Source organism: Oncorhynchus gorbuscha, unplaced genomic scaffold (genome assembly GCF_021184085.1).
Source record: "Oncorhynchus gorbuscha isolate QuinsamMale2020 ecotype Even-year unplaced genomic scaffold, OgorEven_v1.0 Un_scaffold_1740, whole genome shotgun sequence".
NCBI lineage: Eukaryota > Metazoa > Chordata > Actinopteri > Salmoniformes > Salmonidae > Oncorhynchus > Oncorhynchus gorbuscha.
Window position 1 is genome coordinate 67,781 of NW_025746431.1, and position 12,806 is coordinate 80,586.

General features: G+C 46.3%; 1 protein-coding gene across 1 annotated transcript; it reads left to right on the forward strand.

Moving 5' to 3' along the window:
* Window positions 1-9,941: 9,941 nt before the first annotated feature.
* Window positions 9,942-11,132, forward strand: LOC124023963 (extensin-like). Its single transcript, XM_046338125.1, has 2 exons — window positions 9,942-10,026; window positions 10,258-11,132. Exons 1-2 carry the CDS (start codon window positions 9,942-9,944, stop codon window positions 11,130-11,132), a joined length of 960 nt encoding a protein of 319 aa, XP_046194081.1.
* Window positions 11,133-12,806: the final 1,674 nt, after the last annotated feature.

The following is a 12,806-nucleotide window of genomic DNA, read 5'->3' on the forward strand; positions in this document are numbered from 1 at the left end:
GTAGGTGTGTTTTCTCTGTCTGCTTTGTTCCTGACCTGTGAGGTAGGTGTGTTTTCTCTGCCTGCTTTGTTCCTGACCTGTGAGGTAGGTGTGTTTTCTCTGCCTGCTTTACTCCTGACCTGTGAGGTAGGTGTGTTTTCTCTGCCTGCTTTACTCCTGACCTGTGAGGTAGGTGTGTTTTCTCTGCCTGCTTTACTCCTGACCTGTGAGCTAGGTGTGTTTTCTCTGCCTGCTTTGTTCCTGACCTGTGAGGTAGGTGTGTTTTCTCTGCCTGCTTTACTCCTGACCTGTGAGGTAGGTGTGTTTTCTCTGCCTGCTTTACTCCTGACCTGTGAGGTAGGTGTGTTTTCTCTGTCTGCTTTACTCCTGACCTGTGAGGTAGGTGTGTTTTCTCTGCCTGCTTTACTCCTGACCTGTGAGGTAGGTGTGTTTTCTCTGCCTGCTTTACTCCTGACCTGTGAGGTAGGTGTGTTTTCTCTGCCTGCTTTACTCCTGACCTGTGAGGTAGGTGTGTTTTCTGCTTTACTCCTGACATGTGAGGTAGGTGTGTTTTCTCTGCCTGCTTTGTTCCTGACCTGTGAGGTAGGTGTGTTTTCTCTGTCTGCTTTACTCCTGACCTGTGAGGTAGGTGTGTTTTCTCTGCCTGCTTTACTCCTGACCTGTGAGGTAGGTGTGTTTTCTCCTGCTTTACTCCTGACCTGTGAGGTAGGTGTGTTTTCTCTGCCTGCTTTACTCCTGACCTGTGAGGTAGGTGTGTTTTTGCTTTACTCCTGACATGTGAGGTAGGTGTGTTTTCTCTGCCTGCTTTGTTCCTGACCTGTGAGGTAGGTGTGTTTTCTGCTTTACTCCTGACCTGTGAGGTAGGTGTGTTTTCTCTGCCTGCTTTACTCCTGACCTGTGAGGTAGGTGTGTTTTCTCTGCCTGCTTTACTCCTGACCTGTGAGGTAGGTGTGTTTTCTGCTTTACTCCTGACCTGTGAGGTAGGTGTGTTTTCTCTGCCTGCTTTGTTCCTGACCTGTGAGGTAGGTGTGTTTTCTGCTTTACTCCTGACCTGTGAGGTAGGTGTGTTTTCTGCTTTTACTCCTGACCTGTGAGGTAGGTGTGTTTTCTGCTTTACTCCTGACCTGTGAGGTAGGTGTGTTTTCTGCTTTACTCCTGACCTGTGAGGTAGGTGTGTTTTCTGCTTTTACTCCTGACCTGTGAGGTAGGTGTGTTTTCTCTGCCTGCTTTGTTCCTGACCTGTGAGGTAGGTGTGTTTTCTGCTTTACTCCTGACCTGTGAGGTAGGTGTGTTTTCTGCTTTACTCCTGACCTGTGAGGTAGGTGTGTTTTCTGCTTTACTCCTGACCTGTGAGGTAGGTGTGTTTTCTGCTTTACTCCTGACCTGTGAGGTAGGTGTGTTTTCTGCTTTACTCCTGACCTGTGAGGTAGGTGTGTTTTCTGCTTTACTCCTGACCTGTGAGGTAGGTGTGTTTTCTGCTTTACTCCTGACCTGTGAGGTAGGTGTGTTTTCTGCTTTACTCCTGACCTGTGAGGTAGGTGTGTTTTCTGCTTTACTCCTGACCTGTGAGGTAGGTGTGTTTTCTGCTTTACTCCTGACCTGTGAGGTAGGTGTGTTTTCTGCTTTACTCCTGACCAGACGTCCATGCTCTTTACATTCCCTCAGCCTTTAGCCCAGAGGCATGTTGACTGCATTTCTGTGGAGTTTCATCTCATATTTCTCAAATAAACAGCAAATCTGGTTTAAAAAAACAGATAAAGCAACACCTCACGGCACAACGTGCCCTATGTGTCCTAGATAGTTTGTGTGTATGCATTGATATTTAAGCTGCGTGTGCTTTTACATTTTTTAAAATGTATGTAGTTCTGTCCTTGAGCTGTTCTTGTCTATTCATGTTCTGTATTATGTCATGTTTCATGTTTTGTGTGGATCCCAGGAAGAGTAGCTGCTGCTTTTGCTACAGCTAATCGGGATCCTAATAAAATACCAAATACCAAAAAAGACCCTGAGGAAACCTAGGGTGTGTCCAAAATGGCCCCTTATTCCCTATGTAGTGGATTATCTTTGACCAGAGCCCACACTATGTAGTGGATTATCTTTGACCAGAGCCCACACTATGTAGTGGATTATCTTTGACCAGGGTCCACACTATGTAGTGGATTATCTTTGACCAGAGCCCACACTATGTAGTGGATTATCTTTGACCAGAGCCCACACTATGTAGTGGATTATCTTTGACCAGGGTCCACACTATGTAGTGGATTATCTTTGACTCCACACTATGTTGATTATCTTTGACCAGGTCCACACTATGTAGTGGATTATCTTTGACCAGGGCCACACTATGTAGTGGATTATCTTTGACCAGGGTCCACACTATGTAGTGGATTATCTTTGACCAGGGCCCACACTATGTAGTGGATTATCTTTGACCAGAGCCCACACTATGTAGTGGATTATCTTTGACCAGGGCCCACACTATGTAGTGGATTATCTTTGACCAGAGCCCACACTATGTAGTGGATTATCTTTGACCAGGGCCCACACTATGTAGTGGATTATCTTTGACCCCACACTATGTAGTGGATTATCTTTGACCAGGGCCCACACTATGTAGTGGATTATCTTTGACCAAGGCCCACACTATGTAGTGGATTATCTTTGACCAAGGCCCACACTATGTAGTGGATTATCTTTGACCAAGGCCCACACTATATAGGGTGCCATTTGAGATGCAACCCTAGACTCAACAGGATGTTCTATCTAAACAGCTTTAGTTCACCATTGTCCTTTACATGCTAGAATCTTCCATTACTGTTGAGCTGACATGATGAGTCCATAGGTTGTGATTATAATACACTATATATACAAAAGTACGTGGACACCCCTTCTAATTAGTGGAATTGGCTATTTCAGCCACATCCGTTGCTGACAGGTGAATAACATTGAGCACACAGCCATGCAATCTCCATAGACAAACATTGCCAGTAGAATGGCCTTACTGAAGAGCTCAGTGACTTTAAACGTGGCACCATCATAGGATGCCACCTTTCCAACAAGTCAGTTCGTCAGATTTATGCTCTGCTGGAGCTGCCCCGGTCAACTGTAAGTGCTGTTATTGTGAAGTGAAAACGTCTAGGAGCAACAACTTCTCAGCAGTGAAGCGCGTAAAAATCTTCTGTCCTCGGTTGCAACACTCACTACCGAGTTCCAACCTGCCTCTGGAAGCAACGTCAGCACAAGAACTGTTCATCGGGAGCTTCATGAAATGGGTTTCCATGGCAGAGCAGCCACACACAAGCCTAAAATCACCATGCGGAATGCCAAGCGTGGGCTGGAGTGGTGTAAAGCTCGCCACCATTGAACTGGAGCAGTGGAAACGTGTTCTCTGGAGTGATGAATCACGCTTCACCATCTGGCAGTCCAACGGACAAATCTGGGTTTGGTGGATGCCAGGAGAACGCTACCTGCCCTAATGTATAGTGCCAACTGTAAAGTTTGGTGGAGGAGGAATAATTGTCTGGGGCTGTTTTTCATGGTTCGGGCTAGGCCCCTTAGTTCCAGTGAAGGGAAATCTTAACACTACAGCATACAATGACATTCTAGACAATTCTGTGTTTCCAACTTTGTGGCAACACTTTAGGGAAGGCCCTTTCCTGTTTCAGCATGACAATGCCCCCATGCTTACAGCGAGGTCCATACAGAAATGGTTTGTCGAGATTTGTATGGAAGAACTTGACTTGCCTGCACAGAGCCCTGACCTCAGCCCATCGAACATCTTTGGGATGAATTGGAACCCCGACTGCGAACCTCACAGTGCCCGACCTCACTGATGCTCTTGTTGCTGAATTAAATAAAATGCCCCCGCAGCAATGTTCCAACGTCTAGTGGAACGCCTTCTCAGAAGAGTGGAGGAGGTTATAGCAGCAAAGGGGGGAGACAAACTCAATATTAATGCCCATGATTTTGGAACGAGATGTTCGACGAGCAGGTGGCCACATACTTTTGGCCATGTACTGTATAATATATAATAATCTCAGCATAGTTCCATATTATATAGCTCAGTTGGTAGAGCATCTCAGGGTAGTGGGTTCATTCCGGGACCACCCATACGTTGTATGCACACATGACTGTATATAAAAGCGTCTGCTAAATGGCATATATTATTATATGTGTGTGTGAACAAGGCAGTTAAACCCACTGTTCCCTGGTAGGCCGTCATTGTAAATAGGAATTTGTTCTTCACTGAATTGCCAAGCTAAATAAAGGTAAACAAATAGATTTGATAAACTGTACAGATAATAGGGTGGATTTGAGACAACGACTTCTGTCTTAACCCCTCAGTTCCTTTCCCTGCCTGCAGCAGCAGCCTCACATCAGCATTAACCACTGAATAACTTCTGCAGTTTTCCAGGTCACCTACTCTCTGTACTGTAGGTCGGCATCGTTCTGCATTGCCCTCTGTTCAACAGACGTTTCCTGCAACCCAGCCTGAGGCTCGAATGGCAAGCTATTCCCTACATAGTGCACTACTTTTGACCATAGGCCCTGGCTGAAAGTAGTGCACTATGTAGGAAATAGGATGGCATTTGGGAGGTGACCTCTGCCATACCTCAGGATATCAGCCACAGAGATGAATCACACAATAGTACAGTCATAGTTAGCCTCGTTACCATGGACACTGATGTGTGAATGAGATGTCAGCCATGGCAATGTGGTCGTGTGGGTAATATGTGTAATATACGAGTCTCTTCAGACCTATATTTAGGAGCTATAACCAATGACTATTAGATCTATAACTCCACCAGGTTAACTCCAGTTCCCCCTCGCAAAAGAACTTTGTAGCCACAAGGGTCTAATCCTGGTTTAATAATGGTCAATAAAACAACTGTTTGTGACGAGCTGAGCAGGACTCTGGGGTCTGTGCTGCGTCTTTGAAGAGACAGACAGGATACTTGTGAAGGCAGGTGGACAAGCTGAGCAGGACTCTGGGGTCTGTGCTGCGTCTTTGAAGAGACAGACAGGATATTTGTGAAGGCAGGTGGAATAGCTGAGCAGGACTCTGGGGTCTGTGCTGCGTCTTTGAAGAGACAGAAAGGATATTTGTGAATGCAGGTGGACAAGCTGAGCAGCTGTTGACAATAATACCCATAATGCACAGTGGCAGGTGTTGCCTCCTGCGAGGGCGGGCACATGCATAATACATGGCTGTCGGAAATGTAGATTGCGTCCCAAATAACACCCTATTCCCTACATAGTGCACTACTATTGACCAGAGCCCTTATGGGCCTTCGTCATAAGTAGTCCCCTATATAAGGAACAGGGTGGCATTTGGGTCCAGGTGAGTGTGGTTTCAGGTGGTGGATAGCAGGCTCACTAGGGAGGGATGCCTGGGTGTAACTTACTACTGCTACTCTGATCTGTTCAAGTTCTGATTTCACAGATGTTATCGTGACTAAACACATTTTGTGATTAATGAGTGGAGATTTAGGTCTAGACCAATGTGATTAATGAGTGGAGATTTAGGTCTAGACCAATGTGATTAATGAGTGGAGATTTAGGTCTAGACCAATGTGATTAATGAGTGGAGATTTAGGTCTAGACCAATGTGATTAATGAGTGGAGATTTAGGTCTAGACCAATGTGATTAATGAGTGGAGATTTAGGTCTAGACCAATGTGATTAATGAGTGGAGATTTAGGTCTAGACCAATGTGATTAATGAGTGGAGATTTAGGTCTACACCAATGTGATTAATGAGTGGAGATTTAGGTCTACACCAATGTGATTAATGAGTGGAGATTTAGGTCTAGACCAATGTGATTAATGAGTGGAGATTTAGGTCTACACCAATGTGATTAATGAGTGGAGATTTAGGTCTAGACCAATGTGATTAATGAGTGGAGATTTAGGTCTAGACCAATGTGATTAATGAGTGGAGATTTAGGTCTAGACCAATGTTAATGATTAATTGAGTGGAGATTTAGGTCTAGACCAATGTGATTAATGAGTGGAGATTTAGGTCTAGACCAATGTGATTAATGAGTGGAGATTTAGGTCTAGACCAATGTGATTAATGAGTGGAGATTTAGGTCTAGACCAATGTGATTAATGAGTGGAGATTTAGGTCTAGACCAATGTGATTAATGAGTGGAGCTTTAGGTCTAGACCAATGTGATTAATGAGTGGAGATATAGATTGAGTGGAGATTTAGGTCTAGACCAATGTGATTAATGAGTGGAGATTTAGGTCTTCACCAATGTGATTAATGAGTGGAGATTTAGGTCTAGACCAATGTGATTAATGAGTGGAGATTTAGGTCTAGACCAATGTGATTAATGAGTGGAGATTTAGGTCTAGACCAATGTGATTAATGAGTGGAGATTTAGGTCTAGACCAATGTGATTAATGAGTGGAGATTTAGGTCTTCACCAATGTGATTAATGAGTGGAGATTTAGGTCTTCACCAATGTGATTAATGAGTGGAGATTTAGGTCTAGACCAATGTGATTAATGAGTGGAGATTTAGGTCTAGACCAATGTGATTAACAGTCTGATGGCCTTGAGATAGAAGCTGTTTTTCAGTCTCTCTGTCCCAGCTTTGATGCACCTGTACTGACCTCGCCTTCTGGATGATAGCGGGGTGAACAGGCAGTGGCTCAGGTGGTTGTTGTCCTTGATGATCTTTATGGCCTTCCTGTAACATTGGGTGGTGTAGGTGTCCTGGAGGGCAGGTCATTTGCCCCCGGTGATGCGTTGTGCAGACCTCACTACCCTCTGGAGAGCCTTACGGTTGTGGGCGGAGCAGTTGCCGTACCAGGTGGTGATACAGCCCGCCAGGATGCTCTCGATTGTGCATCTGTAGAAGTTTGTGAGTGCTTTTGGTGACAAGCCAAATTTCTTCAGCCTCCTGAGGTTGAAGAGGCACTGCTGCGCCTTCTTCACGATGCTGTCTGTGTGGGTGGACCAATTCAGTTTGTCTGTGATGTGTATGCCGAGGAACTTAAAACTTGCTACCCTCTCCACTACTGTTCCATCAATGTGGATAGGGGGGTGTTCCCTCTGCTGTTTCCTGAAGTCCACAATCATCTCCTTAGTTTTGTTGACGTTGAGTGTGAGGTTATTTTCCTGACACCACACTCCGAGGGCCCTCACCTCCTCCCTGTAGGCCGTCTCGTCGTTGTTGGTAATCAAGCCTACCACTGTTGTGTCGTCCGCAAACTTGATGATTGAGTTGGAGGTGTGCGTGGCCACGCAGTCGTGGGTGAACAGGGATTACAGGAGAGGGCTCAGAACGCACCCTTGTGGGGCCCCAGTGTTGAGGATCAGCAGGGTGGAGATGTTGTTGTCTACCTGGGGGCGGCCCGTCAGGAAGTCCAGTACCCAGTTGCACAGGGCGGGGTCGAGACCCAGGGTCTCGAGCTTGATGACGAGCTTGGAGGGTACTATGGTGTTAAATGCCGAGCTGTAGTCGATGAACAGCATTCTCACATAGGTAGGGCAGTGTGCAGTGTGGTTGAGATTGCATCGTCTGTGGACCTATTTGTTTACATGTGTTTACATGGTTTACATGGTTTACATGTGTTTACATGGTTTACATGTGTTTACATGGTTTACATGGTTTACATGTGTTTACATGTGTTTACATGGTTTACATGGTTTACATGTGTTTACATGTGTTTACATGGTTTACATGGTTTACATGTGTTTGATACCATTCCATTCCCTTTACATTATGGTTTACATGTGTTTACATGTTTAGTCATAATCAGTTTACATTAGGTTTCATATGAGTTTCACATGTGTTTACATCTTGCCTCACGTTTACAAATGGTTTACATGTGTTTGATGCCATTCCATTCACTCCATTCCAGCCTTTATTATGAGCCGTCCTCCCCTCTGCAGCCTCCACTGTTAGTGGGGGAGTCATAATCAGATTTCTACACATTAGGATTCATATGAGTGATCACATAAACACACAGTAATTCTTCCTCTTGCCTCACGAGTGAAATCTTATCCGTCAAATTGTGGTGGTGGTATCACTTGTACTCTCCTCTACTCTGTGGAGTGAAAGGTTACTCTCCTCTACTCTGTGGAGTGACAGACTTCTGTCCTCTACTCTCCTCTACTCTGTGGAGTGACAGACTTCTGTCCTCTACTCTGTAGAGTGAAAGGTTACTCTCCTCTACTCTGTAGAGTGAAAGGTTACTCTCCTCTACTCTGTAGAGTGAAAGGTTACTCTCCTCTACTCTGTAGAGTGAAAGGTTACTCTCCTCTACTCTGTAGAGTGAAAGGTTACTCTCCTCTACTCTGTAGAGTGAAAGGTTACTCTCCTCTACTCTGTAGAGTGAAAGGTTACTCTCCTCTACTCTGTAGAGTGAAAGGTTACTCTCCTCTACTCTGTAGAGTGAAAGGTTACTCTCCTCTACTCTGTAGAGTGAAAGGTTACTCTCCTCTACTCTGTAGAGTGAAAGGTTACTCTCCTCTACTCTGTAGAGTGAAAGGTTACTCTCCTCTACTCTGTATAGTGAAAGGTTACTCTCCTCTACTCTGTAGAGTGAAAGGTTACTCTCCTCTACTCTGTAGAGTGAAAGGTTACTCTCCTCTACTCTGTAGAGTGAAAGGTTACTCTCCTCTACACTGTATAGTGCAAGGTTACTCTCCTCTACTCTGTAGAATGAAAGGTTACTCTCCTCTACTCTAGAGTGAAAGGTTACTCTCCTCTACTCTGTAGAGTGAAAGGTTACTCTCCTATACTCTAGAGTGAAAGGTTACTCTCCTCTACTCTGTCGAGTGAAAGGTTACTCTCCTCTACTCTGTAGAGTGAAAGGTTACTCTCCTCTACTCTAGAGTGAAAGGTTACTCTCCTCTACTCTGTCGAGTGAAAGGTTACTCACCTCTACTCTGTAGAGTGAAAGGTTACTCTCCTCTACTCTCCTCTACTCTGTAGAGTGAAAGGTTACTCTCCTCTACTCTGTAGAGTGAAAGGTTATTCTCCTCTACTCTGTAGAGTGAAAGGTTACTCTCCTCTACTCTGTAGAGTGAAAGGTTACTCTCCTCTACTCTGTAGAGTGAAAGGTTACTCTCCTCTACTCTGTAGAGTGAAAGGTTACTCTCCTCTATTCTGTAGAGTGAAAGGTTACTCTCCTCTACTCTGTAGAGTGAAAGGTTACTCTCCTCTACTCTGTAGAGTGAAAGGTTACTCTCCTCTACTCTGTAGGGTGAAAGGTTACTCTCCTCTACTCTGTAGAGTGAAAGGTTACTCTCCTCTACTCTGTAGAGTGAAAGGTTACTCTCCTCTACTCTGTAGGGTGAAAGGTTACTCTCCTCTACTCTGTAGAGTGAAAGGTTACTCTCCTCTACTCTGTAGAGTGAAAGGTCACTCTCCTCTACTCTGTAGAGTGAAAGGTTACTCTCCTCTACTCTGTAGAGTGAAAGGTTACTCTCCTCTACTCTGTAGAGTGAAAGGTCACTCTCCTCTACTCTGTAGGGTGAAAGGTCACTCTCCTCTACTCTGTAGAGTGAAAGGTTACTCTCCTCTACTCTGTAGGGTGAAAGGTTACTCTCCTCTACTCTGTAGAGTGAAAGGTTACTCTCCTCTACTCTGTAGGGTGAAAGGTCGCTCCCGACCGCCAGCATTACAAAATGTTAACATGACATGTTCAACAAGGTGGTCCATCACTTCCACTTCCATAAAACTTTAAAACAGACCAGTAGAGGACGAGCCCAACTGGCTTTTCTACAGAAACCCATCCACCCTCCCAATAGGTCACGTCTCTTCCTGTTTTCCACAACTACTATCTTCTGAATTATTCAAACACGTTAAGAGATTACAGCTCTCGAGTTGTTCAATAATGTAGAGTTGTTGGTACTTTAAAAGGCTGTATATACTGTAAGTCCACCGCCAGGACTTTACCATTATAAAACCATAGTGAAACTTTAATGAAAGGCCTGTGTCACCACCTCTGTTGTATTGTGGGTGGTTGTCTGAAACCTTTGCAGGGAGCCGACCCGGCGCGGCCACCTGGTACTGAATCAGCTCTACACTGTTTGTATTCAGCAGAGTTGGAATTACAGAACGGGCTATTTTCACATTTACTTCTTCTAGCTCTGTGAAAATATCAGTCTGTTCACTCAGATTGTCCGATATTTGACCTGAGTGAACCCTCAGACGGTAGGAGTGTTACTAAGCTGTAGGCTCAGTGAAGCCACCACTCACTCCCAGTACCCAGTACCTCCAGCGACCACTCACTCCCAGTACCTCCAGCCACCACTCACTCCCAGTACCTCCAGCCACCACTCACTCCCAGTACCTCCAGCGACCACTCCCCCAGTACCTCCAGCCACCACTCACTCCCCCAGTACCTCCAGCCACCACTCCCCCAGTACCTCCAGCCACCACTCCCCACTCCCAGTACCTCCAGCCACCACTCCCAGTACTCCCAGTACCTCCAGCCACCACTCACTCCCAGTACCTCCAGCCACCACTCCCAGTACCTCCAGCCACCACTCACTCCCAGTACCTCCAGCCACCACTCACTCCCAGTACCTCCAGCCACCACTCACTCCCAGTACCTCCAGCCACCACTCCCAGTACCTCCAGCCACCACTCACTCCCAGTACCTCCAGCCACCACTCCCAGTACCTCCAGCCACCACTCACTCCCAGTACCTCCAGCGACCAGTCACTCCCAGTACCTCCAGCCACCACTCCCAGTACCTCCAGCCACCACTCACTCCCAGTACCTCCAGCGACCACTCACTCCCAGTACCTCCAGCCACCACTCCCAGTACCTCCAGCCACCACTCACTCCCAGTACCTCCAGCGACCACTCACTCCCAGTACCTCCAGCCACCACTCACTCCCAGTACCTCCAGCCACCACTCACTCCCAGTACCTCCAGCCACCACTCCCAGTACCTCCAGCCACCACTCACTCCCAGTACCTCCAGCCACCACTCACTCCCAGTACCTCCAGCCACCACTCCCAGTACCTCCAGCCACCACTCCCAGTACCTCCAGCCACCACTCACTCCCAGTACCTCCAGCCACCACTCCCAGTACCTCCAGCGACCACTCACTCCCAGTACCTCCAGCCACCACTCACTCCCAGTACCTCCAGCCAGCGCAGTAGATGTGCTAGAGGAAGTCCCTAAAAATGGTCAAAGACACCAGCCGCCCTAGTCATAGACTGTTCTCTCTGTACCGGAGAGCCAAGTCCAGGTCCAAGAGGCTTCTAAACAGCTCCTAGCCCCAAGCCATGAGACTCCTGAACAGCCAATCAAATGGCTACCCAGACTATTCGCATTGCCCCCCCACACACACTTCTGCTAATCTATGTTATTATCTATGCATAGTCACTTTAATAACTCTAACTACATGTACATAATTACCTCAATTATCTCGGCACCGTTGCTCCACATTGCACATTGACTCTGTACCCCCTGTATATAGCCTCCACATTGACTCTGTACCCCCTGTATATAGCCTCCACATTGACTCTGTACCCCCTGTATATAGCCTCCACATTGACTCTGTACCCCCTGTATATAGCCTCCACATTGACTCTGTACCCCCTGTATATAGCCTCCACATTGACTCTGTACCCCCTGTATATAGCCTCCACATTGACTCTGTACCCCCTGTATATAGCCTCCACATTGACTCTGTACCCCCTGTATATAGCCTCCACATTGACTCTGTACCCCCTGTATATAGCCTCCACATTGACTCTGTACCCCTGTATATAGCCTCCACATTGACTCTATACCCCCTGTATATAGCCTCCACATTGACTCTGTACCCCCTGTATATAGCCTCCACATTGACTCTATACCCCCTGTATATAGCCTCCACATTGACTCTATACCCCTGTATATAGCCTCCACATTGACTCTATACCCCCTGTATATAGCCTCCACATTGACTCTATACCCCCTGTATATAGCCTCCACATTGACTCTATACCCCTGTATATAGCCTCCACATTGACTCTATACCCCCTGTATATAGCCTCCACATTGACTCTATACCCCCTGTATATAGCCTCCACATTGACTCTATACCCCCTGTATATAGCCTCCACATTGACTCTATACCCCCTGTATATAGCCTCCACATTGACTCTATACCCCTGTATATAGCCTCCACATTGACTCTATACCCCCTGTATATAGCCTCCACATTGACTCTATACCCCCTGTATATAGCCTCCACATTGACTCTGTACCCCCTGTATATAGCCTCCACATTGACTCTATACCCCCTGTATATAGCCTCCACATTGACTCTGTACCCCCTGCTATTGTTATTTACTGCTGCTCTTTAATGATTTGTTATTCTTATATCTTACTTTCTGGGGGTATTTTCTTCAAACTGCATTGTGGGTTGAGGGCTTGTAAGTAATCATTTCACTGTAAGTGTACACCGGTTGTATTCGGCCCGTGTGTCAAATACAATTAGATTAGATTTGATATGTTAATGGGTTGAGTGTCGTCACTCACAACGCTGCTGTCAGGAAGCTTCTTCAGTTCTGCATCTTGTTATCTGCATCAGACGGAGGTCTTGGACTATGTCCTATACAGTGCACTACTTTTGAGCAGGTAGAAGGGACCCATTTGACATGCAGCCCCTGGGCTTTAGGAGTGGGTTATAGAGTGGTGTTAATGGAGAGGGAAGAAGGACTGTGGTTCTACAAAGAGAAACATCACAGCTGGCTGCTTCATGAGGCTGAGTGATCTGGTCACTGTCTGAAACAACAATACAGCTGCTGCAAATAGAACACGGCCTTCCATGAACATCTGCATCC